Source organism: Melopsittacus undulatus, chromosome 11 (genome assembly GCF_012275295.1).
Source record: "Melopsittacus undulatus isolate bMelUnd1 chromosome 11, bMelUnd1.mat.Z, whole genome shotgun sequence".
Classification (NCBI taxonomy): Eukaryota; Metazoa; Chordata; class Aves; order Psittaciformes; family Psittaculidae; genus Melopsittacus; species Melopsittacus undulatus.
The window spans coordinates 18,661,620-18,684,615 of NC_047537.1; the positions used below are offsets into that span (position 1 = coordinate 18,661,620).

At 64.5% G+C, this 22,996-nt stretch overlaps 3 protein-coding genes across 7 annotated transcripts; 1 reads left to right on the forward strand and 2 right to left on the reverse strand.

Annotated features, from left to right (window-relative positions):
• Nucleotides 1-56: 56 nt before the first annotated feature.
• On the forward strand, nt 57-2,601 carry AFMID (arylformamidase). 3 transcript variants are annotated; one of them, XM_005141066.3, is made up of 11 exons: nt 57-205; nt 310-400; nt 492-596; nt 674-722; nt 881-966; nt 1,040-1,112; nt 1,438-1,535; nt 1,799-1,877; nt 1,964-2,099; nt 2,282-2,386; nt 2,563-2,601. In XM_005141066.3, the coding sequence occupies exons 1-11, from the start codon at nt 176-178 to the stop codon at nt 2,590-2,592; spliced, it is 882 nt and encodes a 293-aa protein (XP_005141123.2). In that variant the 5' UTR covers nt 57-175; the 3' UTR covers nt 2,593-2,601. The 3 variants fall into 3 exon arrangements, with proteins under 3 accessions (XP_005141123.2, XP_030910717.2, XP_030910716.2); XM_031054857.2 differs by lacking the exons at nt 881-966; nt 1,438-1,535 and having other exon boundaries at nt 1,030-1,112; XM_031054856.2 differs by lacking the exons at nt 881-966; nt 1,040-1,112.
• A 360-nt stretch (nt 2,602-2,961) lies between these two features.
• On the reverse strand, nt 2,962-6,476 carry LOC101873937 (probable low-specificity L-threonine aldolase 2). 3 transcript variants are annotated; one of them, XM_034067593.1, is made up of 7 exons: nt 6,252-6,476; nt 5,965-6,048; nt 5,217-5,305; nt 4,671-4,856; nt 4,392-4,529; nt 4,077-4,269; nt 2,962-3,724 (listed from the first exon to the last, which is right to left on the reverse strand). In XM_034067593.1, exons 1-7 carry the CDS (start codon nt 6,463-6,465, stop codon nt 3,387-3,389), a joined length of 1,242 nt encoding a protein of 413 aa, XP_033923484.1. In that variant the 5' UTR covers nt 6,466-6,476; the 3' UTR covers nt 2,962-3,386. The 3 variants fall into 3 exon arrangements, with proteins under 3 accessions (XP_033923484.1, XP_033923485.1, XP_033923486.1); XM_034067594.1 differs by having other exon boundaries at nt 6,226-6,393; XM_034067595.1 differs by having other exon boundaries at nt 5,965-6,074; nt 6,252-6,382.
• A 14,125-nt stretch (nt 6,477-20,601) lies between these two features.
• SOCS3 (suppressor of cytokine signaling 3) lies at nt 20,602-22,594 on the reverse strand. Its single transcript, XM_034067590.1, has 2 exons — nt 22,532-22,594; nt 20,602-21,928 (listed from the first exon to the last, which is right to left on the reverse strand). Exon 2 carries the CDS (start codon nt 21,859-21,861, stop codon nt 21,244-21,246), a length of 618 nt encoding a protein of 205 aa, XP_033923481.1. The 5' UTR covers nt 21,862-21,928; nt 22,532-22,594; the 3' UTR covers nt 20,602-21,243.
• Between the last annotated feature and the right edge of the window lie 402 nt (nt 22,595-22,996).

Below are 22,996 nucleotides of genomic sequence, written 5' to 3' on the forward strand. Positions count from 1 at the left end.
CGGAGCTGCCCCAGCCCGGGGCTCCGCCCCAGTCACGTGACCAGCCCCACCTCCCGGGCTGCCAATAGGAGCCGGACGGCCCCGGCCCCGGTCGGACCTGGGCGCGGGGTCGGGGTCGCGACCACGATCCGGGATCAGGACCGGGATCGGGATCGGGACCTGTCCCGGCCGCAGCATGGGCGGGTGGCAGGACATGGCAGCGGAGGTGGGTCCGGCGGGGTGGGCAGTGGGCGGCTCCCGCCGGGTGGCGGGTCGGGGTCGGGGCGCCTCGCCCGGTGCCCGCCGCGCCGCAGCCGCCGTGCCCCGCAGGAGCTGGAGCAGCAGTACTCCCCCAGCCGCTGGTCTCCCCGCCTGGGCCCCGACGAAGTGATACAGGCACACCTCACGGCGACGGCGGCAGGTGAGGAGCTGGCGGGCCGGCCCGGGGCCAGCAAGGCAGAACCGGGAGCAGGAGCAGGGCTGACCCAGGCCCCGTATCCCTTCTCCCGCAGGAACCCAGCGGGCCCGGGCTGGGGTGCAGACCTTGCTGCACGTACCTTACGGCGACGGGGATGGCGAGAAGCTGGACATCTACCTCCCCACGGACCCGTCTGGAAGTAGGTGACGGGCAGGCAGTGGCAGTGGCGGTGGGCAGGAGCTGTGACCCCTGCTTACCCGGGTCTGTGCTGCGCAGCCTTCCCTGTCCTGGTCTATATTCATGGTGGATACTGGCAGTGCCTGAGGTGAGGCGGGCTGTTGGCGAGGGAATCCCTTGGGAAGGGAATCCCCAGCCCCCCGTTACTGCTTCCCTTCTCATGACACCGGGCTTGTTCTCGGTATGCTGGGTCTGGCCCCAGAGATCCCAGCCCCTACAGCCTGCCCACCTTCTGTTTCTCCCCAGTAAAGACGAGTCAGGGTTTGCAGCCCCCTCGCTGGTGTCACAGGGAGTGGGGCTGGTAGCTGTGGGCTATGACATCGCTCCCAAAGGTAGGTGCTGGCCGGGAGAGGCTGTGGGTACCACTGCTAGCCCCGTGCCTTCCTGATGCTCAGCTCTGCCCAGGACACATGGACGCCATGGTGCTGCAGGTGCGGCGCAGCATTGCCTTCCTGGTGGAGCACTACAATAGGATCAGGTGGGCCATAGGCCACCCCCAGGGCCCCCTTGCCCCACCAGCACAGCTGTCATCTGGCTGTCAAGGCAAACTGTGCACATGGTGGTCCCTTCATGGGGTTTGGTGCAGGGGGTGGCAGCCAACCCCTGAGCTGTGATGGGGCTTCAACAGCTCAGTCCGAGCGCTGGGCAGCACCAGTGGCTGTGCTCCCTTGTTGCTGTGTGAGGTGTCAGCTGATGGACTGAGAAATGTGTTTGGGCTGTGTTTGGATTGTGGTGCTTGTGGAGAGTGGGGTGTCCTCAGGCACTATTGCTCCCTGCACTGGCTCATGGCTCCCTCTCTGCAGAGGCATTTACCTGTGTGGACACTCAGCGGGGGCTCACTTGGCAGCCATGGTGTTGTCCACGGACTGGACGGAATATGGTGTGGTGCCAGATATCAAAGGTAGCAGCACCATGTCCAGGCACAGGGGCTCAAAGGGAGCTGGTGTCTACACCCAGGATAAGGTGTCTCTGCTGCCTATATGGGGCTGTAGAGCTGAAGGAGACAAATTTGCCCAAGCTGATGTCAGCCAGGACATGGTGGGAGTGTGGGACTTGGCTCCTGGACAAGCTGTCCCTGTTCCCACCAGCCACTCTCTGAGGTCTGGGATGTGACATGGACACAAGAAAAGTGATCTCACAACCCTTCACCCTCCTCTGGCCCAGGAGCTGTGTTGGTGAGCGGCGTGTACGACCTTGAGCCCATCCTGCACACCTACGTGAATGATGCACTTCACATGAGCCGGTGAGTGGGGCTGTGCCCTCTGCCTGCCTGGGGCATGTGGCCCAGCATACGGGGCTGCAGCCACTGCCACCACGGTGTCTCCTCAGGGAGGTGGCCCAGCGGAACAGCCCCCAGCTGCACATTGCCCTGGCAGCACCTGCGGCCGCAGCCTGCAAGGTGCTGGTGGCCGTGGCCCAGCATGACTCCCCGGAATTCCGCCGGCAGTCGCAGGAATACGTTCTGGTGAGCACCAACAGGAGCCAGGACCCACCAGGCTGGGAGGAAGGGCTCAGGTGCTGTCAGAGCAGCAGTCCTGCTGCTGTGGAGGATGACAGCAGCTCGGAGGGATGCTCATCCTTGAGGAGCAGTGATTCCTGCAGCTGATAGGGGAAGGGTCCCTCCCACCAGTGCCTCTCTCTCTGCAGGCCCTGCGTGCAGCCGGCTGGTCTGTCTCCATGCTGGATCTTGCTGGTGTGGATCACTTTGACATTGTTGAGAAGCTGTCTGAGGAGAGCTACATCCTCACTCAGGTAGGGGAAGAGCCCCCATCCTCCCTTCACTCCGAGCACAGCCAAGATTGCACAGCCCGGGGGACTGTGCTGAGGGGAGTGCTCCCCACGTATGGGTGTGGGGCTGCAGCCTCAGGGCTTCAGGAGTAGAGGAGTGGGGCCAGGCACTGCTCACAGGGATTCACTCCTCATCTCAGGTGATTCTGAACATGATTTTGAGAACCTGACGGCATAGCCCTGCTGCCCTCCTCCCTGTGGCTGATGCCTGCAGCCAGGCAGGGGACTGAAGCACCAGTTACCACTGGGGATAGCATCCCTTATGGAGTGCATGGAGCTGGCAGATGTGATGGGCTTTGTCTGGACAAAGGGCTGATGATGTTTGTTCCCTTTAAACTGCTTATTGCCAACACAAAATAAACCAGGAATAACTGCCGCCTGGGTTGAACTGCTTCCAGGGGAGCTGGGGCTACGCTAAGCCAGCAGGTACCTCTGGGCTGCGATGATGTCCCTGCTGCACAGTCAGGAGAGCTGCACACTTGGGAGGAAACACCCTGCACAGCAACAGCGCTGCCAGAACATGTTTATTTCATGCCCTGACAATCCCTCAGGATCTGCCTCTCCACTGCAGCATCCTCACACCCATGCAGTGCACATGAGCCAGGCACAGCATGTGGCCTTGGTGTGGGGGGTGTCTGGCTCCACCTTCGGGTGCTGTATGGGACCCAGGTTACAGTAGCTGAGCCGCTGCAGGATCTAAAGGATGCCCTGAGCATGTGTTTGCTGGGTGACCCACAAGACAGGGACCCTGTCTCTGAGGGGCCCAAGTGGCAGAGTGTGCTGTGGGCTCACAGTGTTACCTCTGGACATGTCTGTGAAGATGCTCCCACTGCCAGGCAGGCTGGGCTGTCCCCTGGGCTGGGCTTACACTGGCTTGCGGGGCTGCACGCAGGGTGAATGCTGTGCTGCAGATGCTGTGGCTGGTCCCAGCACCTCAGCTGCCTGCACAGGGCTGGGGGGATGCTCAGGCTCCCCTGGCACTCGGAGGGGTTGGGTGCAGCCCCAGGGTCGGCTTCTCCTGGCATTTCCTGGCCACAAACTCCAGCTTCTTCTTTGCGAGCTCGGTGTCGTGGGCCGAGATGTCACAGTGCCAGACAGCACGCACGGTGTGTGCTGACCAGGGGAAGAGCAGGACGCTGACAGCATGGCCAGTCGTGGCCAGCTCCTCCTCGCTCACAGCCTGCAGGTGCTCACAGAGCTCTGCAGGGGATATGCAGCCCCCACTGATGTTCACCATCACTATGTTGGTCTCCACCGCCGTGAGGTTCACAGAGCAGAGGGGTGAGTTCAGCTCCTGAACGCCTGTGGGAGGTAGAGATGGCAGGCACCGAGCCCAGTGGCTGAATAACTGAGAGGGGAGGTTGCACTGGTCCTGGCTGAAGGAGGGGCCCTCTGCCCTCCCCTCTGTGTGGCACTGTGGGCACAGGCACAGCATTGTCCTGGTGCTCCAGCCAGGCAGGGACTGCAGCATCATCCTGGCCTGGCTGGAGATCCAGTGCAGGGAAGGTGGCTGTGCCGCTGTCCTGCAGCAGTGCTGAGTGTGCTGGAATGGGTGTCGAGCCCATGCTAACCCAGCTGTGCAGCAGCACATGGAAACAGCAGCATTAGGCTGCATGTGTCTGCACCTCCCACCATGCAAAGGCCCCCCCGATACCTTCAGCAAAGCACCAGGCATTGTCGTGGTCCCTCTGCAGTGTCACCCCCATGTGCTCCAGGCCAACAAGAGCCGCAGCCGCCAGCACTCCCGCCTGCCGCATCCCACCACCCAGCAGCTTCCGCATGCGCCAGGCCTCGGCCACAAAGTCCTTGCGTCCAGCCAGCACCGCGCCGGCTGGGGCACCCAGGCCCTGCCGAGACACCAAGAGGTGACCGGGGCTGCCTCTGCTGGGATGTGCCCAGGGACACCCCAGCCTGCAAGCTGAGTGTTCAGCCCAGTGCCCCTGAATACGGGCAAGGCCTCATTGAGCACCTTGGAGAAGCAGAGGGACACAGAGTCACAATGCTGGGTGATCCGAGCTGGCTCAATGTTCTGTGCCACTGCCGCATTCATCAGCCGGGCTCCGTCCATGTGCACCTGCAGCCCGTAGCGGTCGGCGAGCCCACGGACCTGGGGGGAGGCACTGAGCTGGAAGGACCCCTGGGTGGCCGGTGCCAACACGAGCCACATTCTGAGCTCCTTAGCACAGCCCTGGTGTCCCTGTGGTGCACCTGCCAGCACTGGCAGCCGGCTCTGGCTGCGAGCTCATACCTGCTGGAGGTAGGCAAGGGGCAGCACCCGGCCCCCAGCCGAGCTGTGCGTGTTCTCCAGGCACACAAGCTCGGGGCGCGGGTGGTACCGGCTGCCGTGGGCTTCACGGACTGTCAGCTCCAGCAGCTCCAGGTCGAAGGTGCCATCGGGCAAGTCCGGCAGCGCCTGGGAGTGGACACCAGCGACCTGCGCCGGGGGCAGAGCAAAGCTGACCAGGGACGGGGATGGTGTCCGCGGGTCCCAGCCCAGTCCCACTCGTGGCGCTGGTGATGCCGGTGGTGCTGCTGCACAACCCAGCGAGGGCTCCTCCGCCGAGCGCGGGGCTGGCAGCCAGCGGAGGGCAGCAGCCAGAGGAGGGCAGCAGCAGGCGGAGGGCAGCAGCCAGAGGAGAGCAGCAGCCAGGGGAGGGCAGCAGCCAGAGGAGGGCAGCAGCAGGCGGAGGGCAGCAGCCAGAGGAGGGCAGCATTAAGCCGCCCTCCGGCCTGCCCTGCCCTGCCCTGCCCGCGCTGCCGGCACCACTGCGCCCGCCCCGTCCGCGGCACCCACCTGCGCGATCCCGCCGTGCTCGTACACGTGCAGATGGGAGTCCCGGCCCAAGATCACCTGAGCTCCCCGGCGCTGGCAGTGGCACATCACTGCGAGGGAGAGCGGCCGTGAGCAGGCAGCACCCCGATGGCACACGAAGGCTGATTGTGCAGTACAGAGGGAAGGTCCTGGCGCTGCAGCCTCCTGCAGGCACCGGGCGCCTGCTCTGTCCCCCAGGTGCTGGGAGTGTTGGACAGGGGATGGAGGTGGGGATGTACTGGGAGGGCCACGGTTCCCTCATCCTGGTGCACGCATGAGGGCAGGGCTGGAGCAGGTCCCATGCTCCCAGGCAGCACATTGTGGACCCCGGTCACAAGAAAGCCGGAAAGCGAAGCAGGTAAAGGTTAACACAGCAGGACAAAGGCCGCGCATGGGACTGGTACAAGCAGACCCAAGGCAGGGGGCTTTGCTCAGCAGAGAGCAGCTCCAGGGTCCAAACAGGGTTGTGCTGCTACAGATGTGAGGTGGAGGGGGCTGAGAAAGGGGTGAGATGCACCTAGGTCTGGGAGGACCTGCTGCCCACAGCTCTGTCCTGCAGCCTCCTGAGTGACTTCCCTAGCAGAAGCAGGGCTCTCCTCAGACCTTGGGAAGCAGCAGGGCTGTTCTCGCCCTCTGCACCCTCCATGGGCTGGGGGCACAAACCTGCCTCTGCGTTTGTCACCCGGCTGCCCGGGGCCAGGCAGGGGCTAGGCACAGCCCTGGCACTCACCAGCAATGAGGTTCGCCATTGTGGCCGTGGGCACAAACAAAGCCTCCTCCATCCCCAAGGTCCCCGCGGCCAGGTGCTGCAGCTCTGCAGGGGGGAGAAGCACCGGGATCCTGGAGGGGGGGGGGGAGCGTTCTGCTGGCCCTAAGGAGTCGATAGGCAACCCCACAGGCCCAGGCTGCTGCCCCCAGCCTGGCAGAAGCCCCCTGGGGCTCCCCATCCCCGCTGCCCTTGACTTTGGGTGGCTGCAGGCAGGGACCCCACCGGAGGGGCTCGTCCCGGGCGCCCACCGTTAACCGTCGGGTCCTCCCCGTAGTCGTCGTCGCCCACGGCGGCGCGGGCCATGGCGCTCCGCATGGCCGCGCAGGGCCGGGTCACGGTGTCGCTCCGCAGGTCCACAACGTGCGGCGCGAGGCGGGAGCGACCCCTCGGCTGCACCGACCGGATCCCAGCCCCCACCGAGGGCAACCGGCCCCGCCGCAGAGCGCCCCAGGCCGCCAGCATCGCCGGGACCACGGGACCGCCCCGCCGCAAGGGCTCCCGGGCGGAGGGAGGGGCCGGGATCGGGATCGGGATGCGAGGCCGCGGGTTGCGCGACCCGCAGGGCGGCCGGGCACAACACGGGGCTGCCCCGCGGCACGGACCCTGCAGACCCCCCCCCCCATCCCTCCATCCTCACTCCTGCCCGGCCTCTGCCCACTGCAGCCCTGAGAACGGTCGGGAGTGCTGGACACGGGTGGTGCTGCCGCAGCCCCTGGCTCGCCCGCGGCCCCCTGTTTGCCAGGAGCACCCATCCCGGATGTCCTGCTGGAGGGACCCCGTGGCCCCTTGGCCTTGGGTCCGTGCAGACTCACATGTACTTTTGCAGGCCTGTGGCACCATGTGCTGCACGGCAATGGCTCCTGCCACAACACCGGCAGGGTGACCTTGCGGCTGGGAGTTGGCTCCAGCTTCTGGCTGCGTCTGCCCTGGAAGCAGCTGATGTCCTGTGCAGCGCAGGCAGCGCGTCCAGCAGCTCCGCCGGTGTTGGCTGCAGAGCTCCGCAGCTCTCGGCACTCTGCCTGCGCTGGGGGGGCCACCAGCACCTGGCAGAGATCCCTGGAACGGGGGCATGTGCCAGCATAGCCGTGGGACTTTCCCCCCCATACCCCTTGGGCTGGACTAGCCAGAGGCTGGTGAGGCTCTGTGGGGCAGACCTGACCCATAACCATGGGGTTCTCCTGGGAGGGCCTATACCACAGCCCCTGCTGCACCTCTGCCTTCTTCCTCCCTCCACCATGTGCCAAACACATGGCCTAGGACACCCCAGCTCTCCCCCTCGTCTGAGAGCCCCCCACCACTGCCCTGGCCAGCTGCCTGTGTGCCTGCCACCCTGCCTGTACCCCTGTGCCCTGCCTGCATCCTGTCTGCACTCCTACACCCTGCCTGCGCTCCTGTGCCCAGGGCCTCATCACCACTGCCTGCTGCAGCCCTGCTGTCAGACCCTCAGATGAGTGAGCCATAAACACTCAGTCCTTCACAGAGACGTTTTTCACACGCAGGGCCACATGTTAACAGTTTTTCTTTATTTACTGCCTCCATTTCCTCTTTGTTCCAGGAACTTGTCCTCCAACTTCAAGCTGCTCATGATTAGGCAAAAAGGCCTCTAATCTCCCCGATCTGATTTACCGTCACTGAGAGCAGACGCTTCCCGTTACTGGCCCTGGACCTGGAAGCACGGACAACTGAGCTGTGCCGGCTGCCGAGCCCAGCCGAGCCTCCCCAACACTGCCCCGACACACACGCTGCCTTCCCAGCAGCTTCCTCTTCCAGTAAGCACTGGGCAGCCCAGCCAGGCACACTGCAGGTTACAGGCTGGGGAGGGAAGTGCAGCCCTGGGGCCCTGAGCTGGGGACCCCACCGTGTGTGGGGCAGCTGCCCTGGGGTGGGGCAGGCTCCAGAGCCACTGTCTCCACTATGTTAGCAAGTGGAGCATCCCTTGGCCTCCCCATCTGCTCACCCACTCATCCTCTCCTGCTGCTTTCAGCTGGGGTGGCCCTGGGGTGCCCCATGGGTGTGGGGAGCTCCTATCTTGGCCATTCCTCTCATCTGAGCCCCACAGGTGCTGGTGCTGGATACCTGAGGGGGTGGCTCTGTCTGTGCAGCTCCCCCTGTCCCACACAGGCAGGGCTCACTGCTGGGAAGCAGCTGCATCCTCTGCAGGGCCTGAGCATGGCATGGCCTCCTCCGCAGAGCCCCACGTCCTGCAGCCCCGCTCCTTCCCGGGGGCTCCAGGCTGGGACGTGCCTCGGGGTGTCCCCCACTGCGGCACCCAGAGAGGTCCCCCTGTGGCACAGGGCCCGGCGGGGCTGTGGTGGGGCCGGCACCGGGGACCACGGGCAGGGTTGGCCAAGTCAAGGCTTGCGGGCAGCGCGAGGGCAGCACCGGGGGCTCGGCCGGGGGCTGTGACCGTCACCTGCCGGCGCCGAGTGAACGAGCGGCCGAGATCAGGCTCCGGAGCCTCCCCGGGGCTAAGATAGAAGCCGAGGCTGGGCCGGGGAGCGCAGCCCAGGCCCGGCCGAGGAGGGCGAGGATCGGGTTTCCCCCGCCCCGCCCTCCCTGCCACAGAGCTGGCAGCCGCCGGGACGATTCCCGGAGCCGGCTGGGCTCCCCCTGCCCCGGCCCCACCGGCAGCCCCAGAGCAGCTGCTGCCAGGCCCTACCCGCGACACGTCCTGGCCCCGAGTGCAGCATCCCCTCTGCAGTGCCTCGGGAGGGGCTGCAGGACGGGGGGCACCGTGTGCAGCACCAGTGGGGCTGTGCATCCTTGGACATCACTGGGATGAGGCTCAGCAGCTGCTTCCCATGTAGCTACCCTGGGAGCAGGGCTGGCACTTGGCTCCCAGCATCTCAGCAGAGCCAGGGGGCTGTGAGCAGGGGCTGTGAGCACATGACTGCCCTTGGTGCCGGTGGTGACCTGGGTGTCCTGTGCTGGGTGCCTCGTACTGGCCACACGCCTGGCAGCGACCCTGAAGTGCTTGCCATGAGCTTGGGGACATTTTTCTGCTGGGTTTCCTTGGCCCAGTGATGGCCCTGCCTGTACTGTATGCGCGGCAGGCACCATAGCTCATCCTTGTGGGCTGGGGCTGGCCACCCTGTAGGGCCTGCTCCCAGCTGGGCAGGGGGAAGCCACCATCAATCATCCCTGGAGGGGAAGGAGCCGTGGAGCCAAGTGATTTCCTACTGTCGGGAACCGTGGAGCAATGCCTGGAAGCGCTGGGACGTGCTGGGCTCCTGGCTCAGCCTGCTGGCAGCACAGCCAGGCCTCCCCTGTACCGTGCCACGTTGTGGCCAGTGCCAGGGTGTGCTGGAGGTGGCACTGAGGGACTGGTGCTGCCCTCTCCACCAGCGCCGTTGTCCTGGTGCAACGCTGCTGTTCATGTGCTAGGCACACCTATGCTGGCAGCTGCTCACACACGACACCCAACAGGCCTGAGCCCAGAACAAACTCCTCGATGGCCCCACTGGGATGCACCTGCCAGGCCTGGTGGACTGGCACTGCCAGGGTCAGAGCTGGTGAAGGTGGCAGTGCCACGCGAGGTTCGGCTGTGGCTGACACCGCTGTGGTCCAGGGCCGTCCACTCCCCGTGGGGCATTGGTGTGGGACACGGTGGCAGAGGTGCTACAGGTGGCTGTGGGTACCCGGGTCCCGGGACTGGCCTGGCCCCAGCGACGGGGCCGAGGGCAGGGGCAGCTCTGTGAGGGTGCAGGAGCTCCGGGAGCCGAGCACCACGTCCAGTGTGCGGACAGCGAGCCCCGCGTGGGCCGGCGGAGCGGCCGGTGCCGGCCCCGGTGCTGGAGCCCGTCGGGTGCTGGCGATCCCGGTGCCGCCGGCGGTGCGGGGCCGGCCGGTTCCTCCGTCCCCAACCTGCCGGGGCCGCTCGGGTGACCCCTCCCTCCGCCGGCAACAACTTTTCCAGTAAAACCACCGCAGAAATCCCGGCTTCCCGACAGGACCGCCCCTCGGCCGCCGGGGGGGCGCGGGCCGCCCTTAACCCTTCCCGGCCCGGTCCCGCAGCCGCCTGACGCCCCCCGCGCTGTCCCTCCCGGTGCCTCCGAGCCCCCGGGACCCGGCGCTCCGCAGAGCTGCGCTGAGGGCTCCGGCAGCGCGCCCCGGTTCAGCGATGCCCCTGTCCCGGTGTGCCAGGGACGCGGTGGGCAAAGCTGGAGCAGCCGGACCTGCCGTGCTCGGGGAGCTGGGGACATAACGGAGCCCTGGTCCGCAGGATGTGGCACCCGCAGCCTGCCCAAGTGTCTTCTGACTGGAGGGGGACCCCTGAACCCGCAGTGCCAGTGGTGCAGCGCGTTTTCATTCCCAAGGTGCAGCTGATGTGGAGGGAATAGGACTCAACCCTGCCATGGGCAGAAGGAGCATCCCAAGGTCCAAAGAGCCAGAGAACTGACTGGGAAAAGCCTATTTCTAAGGGGGACCCAGCACAGCCCCAGGCTCAGGACAGAGGGGCAGCTGGGGGCTGGGACCCCATGAGGAACAATGTCTTGCCTGTCCCCAGTGATGCATGAGGCTGGGCAGTGCTGGGACCATGCAGCCTGAGCCCCTGCTTGGGTGGACACCCACAGCTGGGCCTGGGGTTCCAAGCTGTATGTCCCTGGGCTGAGGATGAGGAGAAGAGACCACTGCAGGCAGGTGGTGAAGAGGGAGCAAGTGGCTGCTGTGCTCTTGCTGGATGGGACGCAGAGACTTCAGCTGCACGTGGCAGATTGGGGATTGGATCCATGGGATGCTCCCTGCCACGTGGAGCAGTGCAGGGGCTGGGCAGGACCCTTCAATCCTGAGCCCTGGTTCTGGGAGCAGCTCCTGGAGCACCCTGGCTGGCTGGGGCTGTGCTCCTCTGGGATGTTGCTGCCAGGGGGGCAGAGCCAGGCACTGGGCACTGAGAGCTGTGTGGCCATCCCCGGCCATGTCCTGCCTGCTGCCAGCCCCAGCCGCACGCTGGCAGCTGCACTGGCCAAGTCAGGGCTGAGGTAAGCACTGTAATTGTTTTCTCTGTGGCCCGAGATGAATAATTGAGAGGTCTTTGAGAAGAATTAATTAGCCCTGTTATTGGCAGCAAATGCTTTTCTCTAGATGATGAAATAGATCCTGAGCCACACATGGGGCAGGCAGATGAAGGTCACTGAGGCTGCTCTGGAGCTTGGCAGTGACAGATCCATGGGCCGGCCCTGCTGGTGCCCCGTAACCACCATGGGGCAGGTGCTGGTTCCCGTGGCCTCCTGGCAGCACCGTGTGCCCAGAGCTCATTGCACCCATGGCAAGTGCTTCAGGGAACCCACTGTGGGTGAGAGCAGAGGCACCGAGGGGGAGGATCCTGCCCCTGCCTCATGCAGAAGCTCCTTCCAGGCTGCTGGGACTGCTGGTGAATCCTTCTGGAGAGCCCCAGCCAGCTCTGGCAGAGCTCTCCCTCAGGCCATGGCACAGCACAAGAGGGATGCAGGAATGGCAGGAGTGAGCCATGAAGCCCTTTGTCTTTTCAAAGCTGTCAGCTTTGAAGGGCAGCAGTGCTGAGCCTGCCCTCAGTCAACCACTGCAGGCACCCCAGTGGACCCGTGTCCCCATCGGTCACTAGTGCTGATGAGGATATGCAAGGACAGATCCCAGTCTGTGGTGTGGGAGCCTTCTGCTCCCCACCGTGTTCCTGTGGCTTCTGCTCCCTCCCAGCTCACAGCCCATGCTGGGGGCTCCTGCCTTGTGCAGACCCTGCTACATCCCCTTGTGTCTCCCTCCTCAGGGCTGCCGAGGTGGTGCCAGCTTGGAGGTTGTGGCCTGTGCTTCCTCCTCTTCTCCTTGTCCTTCTCCTCCTCCTCCTCCCCTGGGCATGAGGCAAAGGGCCTTGCAAGGCCAGAAATGCTTAAACAAGGATTTCCTTGTTGCTGCATGAGCTGTTTGCCTTGCTCCCAGGCCAGCGTTAATGAGGTTTGGCAGGAGGCACCGGCAGCCCCAAACATTGGATTTCTATAAATCAACCTGGTGCTAATGCGTGGGGCTCGCAGGGATGGAGCTGCTGGGCCCTGGTGTGCAGGACCGCAGCCTGCAGGCAGCTCAGGGTGGCCATGGAGCTGCTCAGCATCTGTGTGTGGGACCACAGCATGGGGGGTGAGCACAGTGTCCCAGCCTTCGGGGCTGTGGGTGCTCTGAGGCACAGTGCTCGGGGCAGGCTGGGCTCAGTAACCACAGCCCCTGGGGCCATGGGAGCCCCTCTGGGCTGGGAGCAGTTCCCAGAGGAGCTGGAGGCAGCCCTGGGCATGGAGCATCCTGTCAGGGCAGAGGGATGGGGCTGAGAGGCTGCGGCAGTTCCCAGCAGGAAGGTCAGGGCGGCCCTGGCTGCTTCCAGGAATGGCAGAAAGTGTAAAGCAAAATAAAGCAGCTTCCCACATCTGCCGTGTGCTGATCCCTCCCCACATCCCCCAGCCCCAGAGAGCCCGCTGGGTATTCAGCGAGTGGCTTTGCCCCCTGCCTGCCTTGCCCGTGTTGCACTCACTGCGTCCTCAGCCCTGAAGCAGCCTTGGTCATGCAAAGCAGCACAGGCAAATGCACCAGCGCTCCGGGAAGCATCACTGCAGCTGCAGCTGGTGGCTACCGGGAAGCAACGTGGTGGCAGGGCCAGCACATGGCTGTGCTGCACTGGAGCTGCCCATGGCACCGACATGGTGCTGGGCTGGCCTGGAATGGCTGTCTCGTAGTGGCTGTCCCTTGTGACACTGGCTGTGCCGTGCTGTGCATGGCTGGGAGCCTCGCTGGGACACTTGGAGTGGGGCACAGAGGAGATTCCCATCGAGGGCTCTTGTGAATGGGCTCTCGCAGGTCCTGCTCCCTGCGGGTCAGCCCTGTGTCCAGGAAAGCAGCTGCTGGGAAGGAGGACCTGTTATCTTCAGTTTCCCACTGCACTGTGCTCCTTTGCCAGTGCAGGGCCGCGGGCAGCTGGGCTCTGCTGCTCTCACCCATGGGCTGGAATCGGCACAGCCTGCTCCCCCTGTGCAGGGGCTGTGTTGGGTCCTGGGCTGGGCTTGGGGCAGGGGCAGCCCCATTACTGCAGAGCTATGGGAGAGCAGGGGCTGCCTGGAAAGAGCCACCAGCCCCAAAGGTGATATTTCTGTTCATGCTCTAAGTGCACTTCCCCCTTATCGAGAAACCTCTGCTCTCACTCTGAGTTTCTGCAGCTTGTGGAAACTGAGAGAAACCCCAACCCCAGCATGGCCCCACTGCCCACCCATGGTCACCCCTGCCTGACGGGGAAGCTCTGTCCCCTTCCTCACCAGCCATAGCCTGGCCCTGGGCTGCAGCAGCCCATGTGGGTGCTGTCCCCCCATTCAGCAGCAGCCCCCTGCAGTGACCTCACATAGGATGGCACAAGGATGCAACACGCCTCTGCCCTGGCAGTGTCCTGCATCTGCTCCGGTCACACTGGGGTGTCTCCAGCACTATGGGGGTGGGATGTGCCCAGTCGGATGCTGCTGCTAAGATGGTGTGGGCACTGCATCTGGGACCTTCTACTTCCCCTGTTGGCACCCACCTGTGGGTGTGAGCATAGCGGGGGGCTCTGAACCACAGTGGTGGGCTCTGAACCACAGCAGGAGCTCTGAACCACATCTGGGGGCTCTGAACTGCAGCTGAACAGCGACAGCCCATTGGTGGCAGCAGCCATGCGGTGCTGAGTGCAGGGGCCACTGGTGGGACCCACTTATGGTGCAGCCGTATGGGACATGCACGGCTCTGTGGATGGGGGCACCTGCACCCTACTGGGGACATGGGCTTGTCCTGGCATCCTCAGCAGCTCCGGCACCCCCAGGGCCCCACTCCTCGCCTCGTGCTGGTGCTTGCGCCCTCGGCAGCTGTGGCTGTGGTGAGGCTGGAGCTGGGAACAGGAACCCCGGCAGGAGGTTGTGCAAGGAGGAGGGTCCCGGCCCGTGTCGAAACTCCACTCGCTCTTACAGAAAAGCCCCCGAGCAGAATTCCTGACAGGGGTGATTCACTCCCCGCTGGAAGCGATGACTTTGCCTCTCCAGTAAATCCTCTTCTGCCCAGCAGGCTACAGGGGCAGCAGTGTCCCAGTGCCCTCACCATTGCCAGCACACGCTCTGGGGTGCCAGGCCCGTGGGCAGTGCTGGGTGCCAGGTGGTGGGTGCCAGGTGGTGGGTGCTGGGGTGCAGGTGGCTGAGAGCCACTGGCAGCAGAGAGGTGGATGCCATACACAGAACTGTAACCCCAGCTCCTGTCCCAGCAGGGCTGCCCCTGCCTCGGCTGCCACCCGATCCTGGTGCTGCATCCAGGTACTCTGGGGGTCCGTCCCCCATCGGTGAGGGCGCACGGGACAGCCCTTTCCAGGAAGCGTGCGTGAGGGCAGCCAGGCTGCAGGATTCCCGACAGCAGCTCTGGTTTTAATAACAGCAAATCAATGGATGCCCGATTCCGGCCAGAGCAAACTCCTGCGCTTCCTTCCCCGGCCTCCCCTTCACTGCAGGGCAGAACCGACCCGGGTGGGCGCCCTGGCGACTGCACATGTGCTGCCGGGCGCTGCTGGCCCATGCCTGCTTCACCCTGCCCTGCACCGCATGGGAGCGCTGGGGTCCCCTCTGCCCCAGCGAGCCCTGGGCAGTGCCCACCCCACGCGGGCTGCTCCATGCATGGACATTCCCATCTGGTCCCCCAGCCCTGTGCTGTGATTCAGCCTCCCTTCCCCGCGGGTTTGCACAAACCTCCCGCTCTCTTTGTGCTTGTTTTGAGAACAGATTAGTCATGGCTCTTAGCTGGCTTCCAGCAAACTGCACAACAGCACCATGGAAAAACGAGAACAGCAAAGTGATGACTCAGCAGGGCTCACGCTCCTGTCCCTTGGGTGCCAACTGTCCCCTGCTCCTGCACAGCCCCGGGCATCTGTGGGGACCCCCAGTGGGTGCAGCAGCAGGGCCAGGGTGGGTGATGCAGGCAAAGAGCCCGGGGCAGTGCTTGCCAGGAAGCAGCAATGGGTGAGCAGGGGCTGAGTGGGGGATGCCAGGTCCCTGGGGGTGATGGGCCCTGCATTGCAGCCTCTGCCCCATCCCGGAGCCCCATCCTGCATCCAGCAAGTGGCAGCTCCCCTCTGGCCTGCTGGTACCTCACTGTCCCCGGTGGGAGCATCCCGAGGCTGGAGCTCGGCTCAGCATCAGCAAGGCCACACGGTACAGGGCCTGCTGCGATGCAGGAGCTGCTGGGACCCCTCTGGAGCCTCAGGGATGGGGATTCCAGTCTCTGAGCTCAGCAGGCATTGGGACCCTCCCAGCGGCACCTGTGGCTGGAGCTGTGCCAGTGACAGGAACGCTGGGGCGGGCCCTTCCCGTACCTCACACCTCGCTCGGCAGCTCCCACTGCCCTGCCCTGGCTGGCTGCCCGGTGGCACAGCGTGCTGCCAAGCCTCCCTGCCAGGTGGCTTATCGTGATCCCACAGCGCTGGACACCAGCTGGTGCTGGCTGCCAAGGATGAACAATGTAATTGCTGGAATTACAGTAAAGTGCTCCCATTCCCACTCGTTAAATGCTGAGATAGGGCCCTTGGGTCCTTCTAGGGAACATCTGCTCCAGCTGTGCCCTCTGCCAGCTGCACGCCCTGTCCTTGCCCATTGTGGTGCTGCCATCACCCATCACCCCCAGCCTGGCCAAGGAGCTGTTCCCTGCTGATGGGACCCAGGAGCCATGGGACAGACACGGCCCTTGTGGGCACCTTTGGGTCCCCAGCACTGTGAGCTGGGGCACACAGCTGGACTGGGAGCAGCAGCACCCACCCCACGGATGCAGGTTCCATGTCCTGAAGCCCCATCTCCAGCTGGGTGTGCGACGATGCTTCTGCTGCTGCGCCGGGGCCAAGCCAGGGCTGATACGAGGCCAAGGGATGCTCCAGGGCTGGGGTTTGGCACCTGCCCATGGCTGCTCTGCCGGGGTCATGCGAGGACTCTGCACTGTGTCGGGCAAACACACCCAAGGCAGCTGGCAGCCTGGAGCACCCATGGGGACCTCCCGTGATGTGCCATTGGTGTGCCTGTGCCAGCGGTGAATGCAGTGGTGGCCGGTGCCTCACTGCTCCCACTGAATGCAAGAATGACCCAGCTCCAAACGTGGGTCTCTGGCTGGGGAGCAGGAGGTGGCTGACCTGAGGAGGGCACAGGATGGGGCCTACCCATGTGCTGGCACCCACAGCATGTCCTGGCTATGGCACTGGTGGCATTTGGCAGTGGGACCTTTGCTCCTGGTGCAGGGGCAGAGCTGGGCCTGCCGGATGCATCCCACAACCATCCACCCGCCCGGCATCCCTGGCACCACTGGCACTGGGCTGCTGCTTCTCTGCCTTGGCTGTGTCCCAGCTGAGGTCCAGGAGGAGAGGGGGGTCTGTGGCTGCCATTGCCACAGCAACACGGCCTTGTTTGAAGCCCTCCTCTGAAGTGTCAGGACTTTGGGCTCTGGCAGTCGCTGCCAGCATGAAAACTTCCTCCCGGGTTGAGGAAATGTGCAGGGGGTTCCCCTTGGAACTTCCACCTCTGTGTGGGCAGGGAGAGCTCTGCCTGGCGCTGGTCAGAGGGGCAGGACTGAGCCTGGGTGTCCAGAGCTGCAGGGCAGGGGCAGCAGCTGCTCCCTCGCAGGGTCCCTGGGGCAGGTAAAGGGTTCGGGCCCCTCACAGCCATTGGGACCTCCAGGAGCAGAGCCGGTGGAGGTGGCTGGGGCCAGGGAGCTGGGGCAGTACAGCCCTGCGGAGCTGCTGACGGAAAGAGTGAGGAATCCGCAGCTGCTGGCTCCCAGCGAGATGACTATGGTCTGGCTGAAGAACCAGCAACAGAGCGGGGTTTCCATGGGGATGTACACAGGCCTCTGGGCTCGTCTGCATCCCAAAATACACCCTGGCCTGGGCACAGGGTCCTGCTGCTGCCCTGTGCTCCCTGCCTGTGCTGGCTGGGAAGAGCCAGGGGCCGAGCCAGGCACACGATGTAGGGGGCAGGGCAGCCCCTGCAGGTCCATGGGCCACCAAGGCTCTGCCACCTCTGCACCGGTGATGGGATGTGTTACAGCCGGCTGGGGCTGGGGACCTTGTGGCACACCACAGGGTTGTGAACCTGCCCAGGGCAGAGGGCAAGGTGAGGGGATGCTGTGGGACCAGGGGGATCCCACAGGCCCCAGGGACATGCACATCCCAGCTCCCCTTCCAGCACAAGGAACCATCCCCATCCCCTTCCTGCACCCAGGCAGCTGGCACCAGCCCTGGGCTGTGCCACAGAGCCTGAGCTCGTGCTTCCCAGCAGCATTCCATGGAGCAGATGTCTCAGTCCCTGTTTCCAGCCATCCCCGTGGGCCTGGCCCACAGAGGAACTGCTACGTAAGGAGCAGGTGGTGCCATTTACAGTAAGTCCCCGGCTGCTGCACAGCCCTTTCCTGCATCCGACTGGGAAAGGCGGCGGTGGATATGGGAATGTCCTGGCGCTGCAGAGCGGAGCAGGAGGAAGTGCGTGAGGATGTGACATAGGGTCAGGGTGTTTGCAGTGAGCTCCCTGTCTGGCCCTACTGCCACCGGTGCTACCACTCGCTGCCACATCCTTGGGTGACCACCAAGTCCTGTGAGGCAGGACAGGAGATGGTGGTGGGCATACAGGCCACCTCTGTCCTGCTGCTGGCTGTGGGTCGTGCCTGGCCCCATGGCTGCTCTGTCCCATGCTGCATGAGGCAGGTGCCTGCACTGCAGCCTGCTCTGCTTGTGCATCGCGCCAGGAAGGACCCAGCGTGGCCCAGGGACAAAAGTGCTCCAAGCAGAAGGGTCCCATCCTGGCATGGCCACTGCTCCCATGATGGGACTGGGCTGCTCTCTCACACCAGGGGTATCTGCGGGTCCTGGGGTGGGGTTTGGGTACCTCTGGGTCTGTCCTGCTCCCCAGGGATGGCCCTGGCTGTGTCCAGCTGGGCTTTGCCTTGTGGCTGGGTACTCACAGCAGACCCTGTGGCTGAGCCCCCCCGAACACTGCTGCCCGCAGCTATCACAGGCTGCAGTTGTTTCCTGTTTTGGGTCTGCAGATGCTGGTACACACCAGAGCAGGTTTCCTGCATCCCCTGACCCCACAGAGCTCGGGTTTGCCATCCCATCAGCACTTCCTTCTCATGTCAGTAACAAGCCAGCAGTGTGGTGGGAAGTGGTGGTGACTGCTCTGTGTCTCCCTGGGCAGGCAAGCCCTAGGGCAGGACGTCCCATGCTCTGTCCCACTTGGTGGGCAGCCTCCTGCACCCATCTGGTGCCCAGCCCCAGGGAACACAGGGTGGGGGGAGCTGCAGGACCACAGTGCCCCAGCCCTGTTCCCAGCCCCCTGTGCTCACGCATCAGGTTCCCATCGGGTTCCCAGCACCACCACAGTGACGGTGTAATCACCACCGAGGACACCTCCCCCAAGCAGGGAGCCCCCACGGGTGAGCTCAGCTCAGCCCATGACACACTCCATCAGGCACTTACGAAACCCAGGGCCAAGTCCAGTCGGCTCCTGTGGGGAAGGCGGGAGGTTTGTGAAGCCGGGGCAGGGATTTGCCGCTGGCCGCTGCGTCAGCGCTGCCGTGAGCTTGGGCTTCTTCCAAGAACCCCGTGGGGCTGGCGGAGCTTCCCGGATTCTGGGCTCAGCAGCGGCTGCAGCCAGGGCCAGAGCAGGAGGGGAGAGGCCCCAGATACAGTGGATGGGGCCCTGCTGGGAAGCGGCAAAGCCAGGGGTGTTCCTCAGGGATCGGGGTCCAGCCAGGGGTGTTGGTCTGTGCTGTCACAGGCAGCTCAACCACCAGGGCAGCTTCCCACATCTGCCATCCCTGTGGGGTGCTGCAGAGCTGCCGCTGTGCCGGTGGTGCTGGGGTCCAGCGTTCCCCATTCCCTGCAGTGCCTTGTGCTGACGGGAGCTGATGCTCCAGGTCCCTCCCCATGTGCTGTGAGTGCCGTGGGAGCGATGCTCGACACTGACTAGGGGCTGCTCCCACCCTGTTCCCTGGCACGGGGCCGGGAGTCACCGGTGCTGCCGGGAGCCCTGACGTCGGGGATGTGCCTCGGCAGGGCCTGGCAGGCAGCCACCCGCACGCATGGACATTCCTCACATAGCTCTGGCGGGTGCCCGGGCAGGCCACGGCGCTTCCTGGCAGCCACGGCCCCGCTCAGCAGCACCAAAATAGTCGCTGGGACCGTGCCGTGCCTGCAGCCCGAGAGGGCACCATCAGCATCCTCCTGCCCAGGGTGATTCCTAAGGGAAGCCTTTTCCCAGTGGCTGGGGTTCCCTGAGCAGGAGCATGGTGCCCAATGCCTGGCATGATGCCCCCAGTGTGGGGCTGGGTGCTGCATGCGCTGGGCACAGCCTGATCCCTGCTGCAGGGGTCTGAAGGTTTGTGGGGGGCTGGTTCCCTCCCAGGAGTTTCTCTCATGCCCCCCCAAACACGGGTCTGCAGCCAGGCATCACTCCCATCCAGACACCCAGAGCTGCGGGGCTATTCCAGTGCCTGATTCACACCCTCACAGCCTCCAGGAGCCAGAAGACACCCGGGGGAAATCCTCTCCCTCCTCCTCATCTCTTTGCTCTGGAGCCAGGCAGGTGGGTTCTGCACAGGGCAGCCCTGATGGCACTGGGATGGAGTTGTTAACTCTGGCTGGGAAGGGCAGGACCCATTCTGCCTTCCTGCTTCCCCCTGCCCTGAGCCTGCTGTGCTCACAGCAAAAGCACCACAAACCCCTCTTTTCACCCTGCAGTGTGCCCTGTTCCTGGAGCCCTTCAAACACCACCTCCACCTTCCCCTCCCCAGACTGGGCTGGGGGCAGGAGGGATGTGCTGCACAGCCAGCGCTGCACTTGGGGCTGTGTCAGCAGCCAGCCTTGACCACCAGCACTGCCCCTCCACTCCCGGAGCCATGGGTTGTGTCTCACAGTCCAGGGCCAGTTTGTGGCTGCACCGTGTGCCTGGAGCCCGGGGTGGACCCAGCTATGCAGGGCTGAGCTGTACCTGGGCAGCACTGATGCACCGCGCCTGAGTCACCGCAGGATCACCCCACACCAGTAGCTCCAGGAAGCTGGTGCTGACGTGGTGTAAACACCACCCCAGGAGCAGCCAGGGCAGAGGCCAGTAGGGAGGTGGGTGACCCTGGGTGGGCCCAAGGGGCCTCAGGGCACAAGGGAGGAAACAAGCCAGATCTGAGGATTTTCATTAAAAAATAGTGCTCTTTATTATAAATTATGGAAACATTTCCTTTCTGAATATAAATATAAATATGTGCAAAGTTTCATCTGAGTTTTGTTTTGGTTGAATTTTCAAGCATGGTTTTGCTCAGCCCTCGAGGCTGGAGGTGAAGATGGAATCTTTATAAAAGACAGTGATTCACGTTGGTCTGTAAACATCCCTTCAGTTCAAAAAATAAAGTAAAAAAAAGCCAGAAAAACCCAACCACTTCTCCAGGCGGACACAGAAAAGCACTTGTGAGAGGATGCACTCCAGGGGCCCCTCCCATGGGAAGCGGTGCCTCTGGAGCAGCCGGGCAGAGGTGGGTGCAGTAACGGTCCGGCAGCAGCACTGGGGCCCGGGGTGCTCTGTGGGACTCAGCAGCCTCAGGGCTCACCGTTTCGGCACATCACCAGGACCGTTATCTCACAGCATCACCAACTGATGTGCAGTAACCCATGGGGCAGGGAGAATATTAAGGCTTAGTGCCCTGGAAAATGGCAACGAGGGGAAAAAAGGCAGCGACCTCCAAGTCTGGGGCCTGGTGTGAAAGGAGCTTCCACTCACGAGGAGGCAGCAGGAGGTAAAGTACAGTATGGGCAAAAAACACTTTCCCCTTAAAACCGAGGAAAAGCAATGAGGCACTCGCAGGATCCAGTGCGTTCCCTGCTTTGGTGGCAGAGGGGAGCTCTTGACAGGACACCCCAGGCATGGTCCCGCTGTGGCAGTGGGGATGTGGCTGGTGGGACACCCGTCCCTCCATGCCACAGGTGCTGTCCTGGCTGCCCAAGTCCGTGGGGGCTTTGCCAACGGAGTCAGCCTCCATGCTGGACACACTGTAACATCCACACTCTGACCGGAGCAGTCTCCTTCCCCACGGAGAGGGGGTGTCGCACTTCCTCGGGGGGGGGGTGTCCCCCAGCACCAAGGCTCACCCCAGTCCCTCCTTACCTCCCCAGAGGGAGAGGCTTGCCGTGTCCCATGAGGCGTTGTGCCTGTCCCCCACTCTTGTGCTTGTAGCGTGTGATCTTGCTCCGCCGGCCCCTTAGAGGGGGGCATCGTACTGGTCCAGGAACTCCTTGATGGGAGCCGGCAGCTGAGTCATCTTCTCGTAGGAGTCCAGGTGCCCATTGACAGTCTTGCGGCAGAGGTGCTGAAGGGTGGAGACGCTGGAGGAGAGCGGGCGGCTCAGCACCAGAGGGATCTTCTCGCCACCCGAGTAGATGTAGTAGGTGCGCTTGGGGTGCAGGGCCCCCCCCGGCTGCTCGGGCACGGGCGGCATGTAGTGATGCACCAGCTTGAGCACGCAGTCGAAGCGGGGCACGGGCTGGCTGCTGCGGGGGTCGCTCTGCAAGGAGAAGCTGCCGCCCTCACACTGGATGCGCAGGTTCTTGGTGCCTGACTCTGTCTTGACGCTGAGGGTGAAGAAGTGCCTCTGGTCTGAGCTGTCCCTGATGAGGAAGGTGCCGGCAGGCTCAGTGCTCAGCAGCAGGTTGGCCTCGCCTCCCGTCACCGTGCTCCAGTAGAAGCCGCTCTCCTGCAGCTTGCGCACGGTGTTCACCACCAGCTGGTACTCGCTCTTGGAGCTGAACGTCTTGAGGCGCAGGCTGGTGTCGAGGGGTCGGCTCATCCCGGCGGCGGGGAACTTGCTGTGGGTGACCATGGCGCAGGGAGCCAGCTTTGCGTGCTCGGGGTGCTGCTGCCGGGAGCAGCCGCTGCTACACCATCACCTGCAGCACAGACAGCGCTGAGCCTCGGCACCCCCGGACCCCCGTTCCCTTCGCGGGAGCACCGGCAGCGCCGGACTCCGGTATGCCCCTTCCCGCACGGCACCGGCATCGCCTCGCCGGGGAGCACCGCTTCTGCCGGTCCCCGTCTACCTCGCTCCCAGGGACGCACCGGCACGTCTGGACCTTCTCTGTCGCCCTCCCGGGGCACCGGTATCACCGGCTATCACCCTCCCAGGCGGCACCCGGATCCCCATCCTCCGTCTAACTGCCCTCCCACGGCATGCCGGTTCCCCCCTCCCGGGGCCACCGAGCCACCGGTCCTCGGCTATCGCTTTCCCGGGGCACCAGTATCCCCGGCGAACACCCGCGCCAGGGTCACTGCACCACAAGTCCCCCGCTACCACCCTCCCGGGGCACCGGCATTCTCGGCTATCCTGCTCTCTGGGGAGCACCGACATCACTAGTTCCCGGCTGTCGCCCCTGACGGGGGGGCAATGGCATTCCCGGTACGGGGCTTTGCCTCCCCGCAGGACACATCGGTCCCGCGTCCTCTCCCCGGTGCTTGTCCCCGTCCCGTCCCTCCCGCCGCGGGCAGCGCTGTACCTGGGGCTCGGATGCCGGGGCCGGTCTCGGCGGTGGCGGCGGGGCCCGTGTGCGGCGGAGGGCGGCGGAGGAGCTGCCGGGGCCGCCCGGGGAGGCCTCTTATAGCGGGCGCAGAGCCCGCCCTCGGGTTCCTGGAACTGCGCGGCTTCTTGTAACGCTCCCCGGCGCCCTCCCGCCGCCCCGCCCGGCCCGGCCCGCCTCGGCGCGCCGCCAGCCACCGCCGGCCCATTCCGGGCAGCGCGGCCGCCCCCTCCCGCTCCCCTCCACACTCTTTCCTTCTAAGAAGAGCAGAGTCCTCTCCGCGACCCCCCCGCGCTCTGCGCCCTCCTCTCCCGTGGCCGGCCAGGACGGGCTGCCCCGAGCCCTGGACCCCCCAGGGGCATGGCGGCTGCAGCCCCCCCCGGGGCCTGGGCGTCCTCACCGGGACGGGGAGGGCAGTAGCTGGGGCTCAGGGATGCCGGGGCC

Coding starts and splice junctions, on each gene's coding strand:
- AFMID (XM_005141066.3), top strand. CDS start 176: ATGGGCGGGTGGCAGGACATGGCAGCGGAG. Junction 597..673: donor CCCCACGGACCCGTCTGGAA/GTAGGTGACGGG, acceptor TGTGCTGCGCAG/CCTTCCCTGTCCTGGTCTAT. Junction 1,113..1,437: donor GAGCACTACAATAGGATCAG/GTGGGCCATAGG, acceptor CCCTCTCTGCAG/AGGCATTTACCTGTGTGGAC.
- LOC101873937 (XM_034067593.1), bottom strand. CDS start 6,465: ATGCTGGCGGCCTGGGGCGCTCTGCGGCGGGGCCGGTTGCCCTCGGTG. Junction 5,306..5,964: donor AATGGCGAACCTCATTGCTG/GTGAGTGCCAGG, acceptor TCTCCCTCGCAG/TGATGTGCCACTGCCAGCGC. Junction 3,725..4,076: donor TGCCTGGTGCTTTGCTGAAG/GTATCGGGGGGG, acceptor TACCTCCCACAG/GCGTTCAGGAGCTGAACTCA.
- SOCS3 (XM_034067590.1), bottom strand. CDS start 21,861: ATGGTCACCCACAGCAAGTTCCCCGCCGCCGGGATGAGCCGACCCCTC.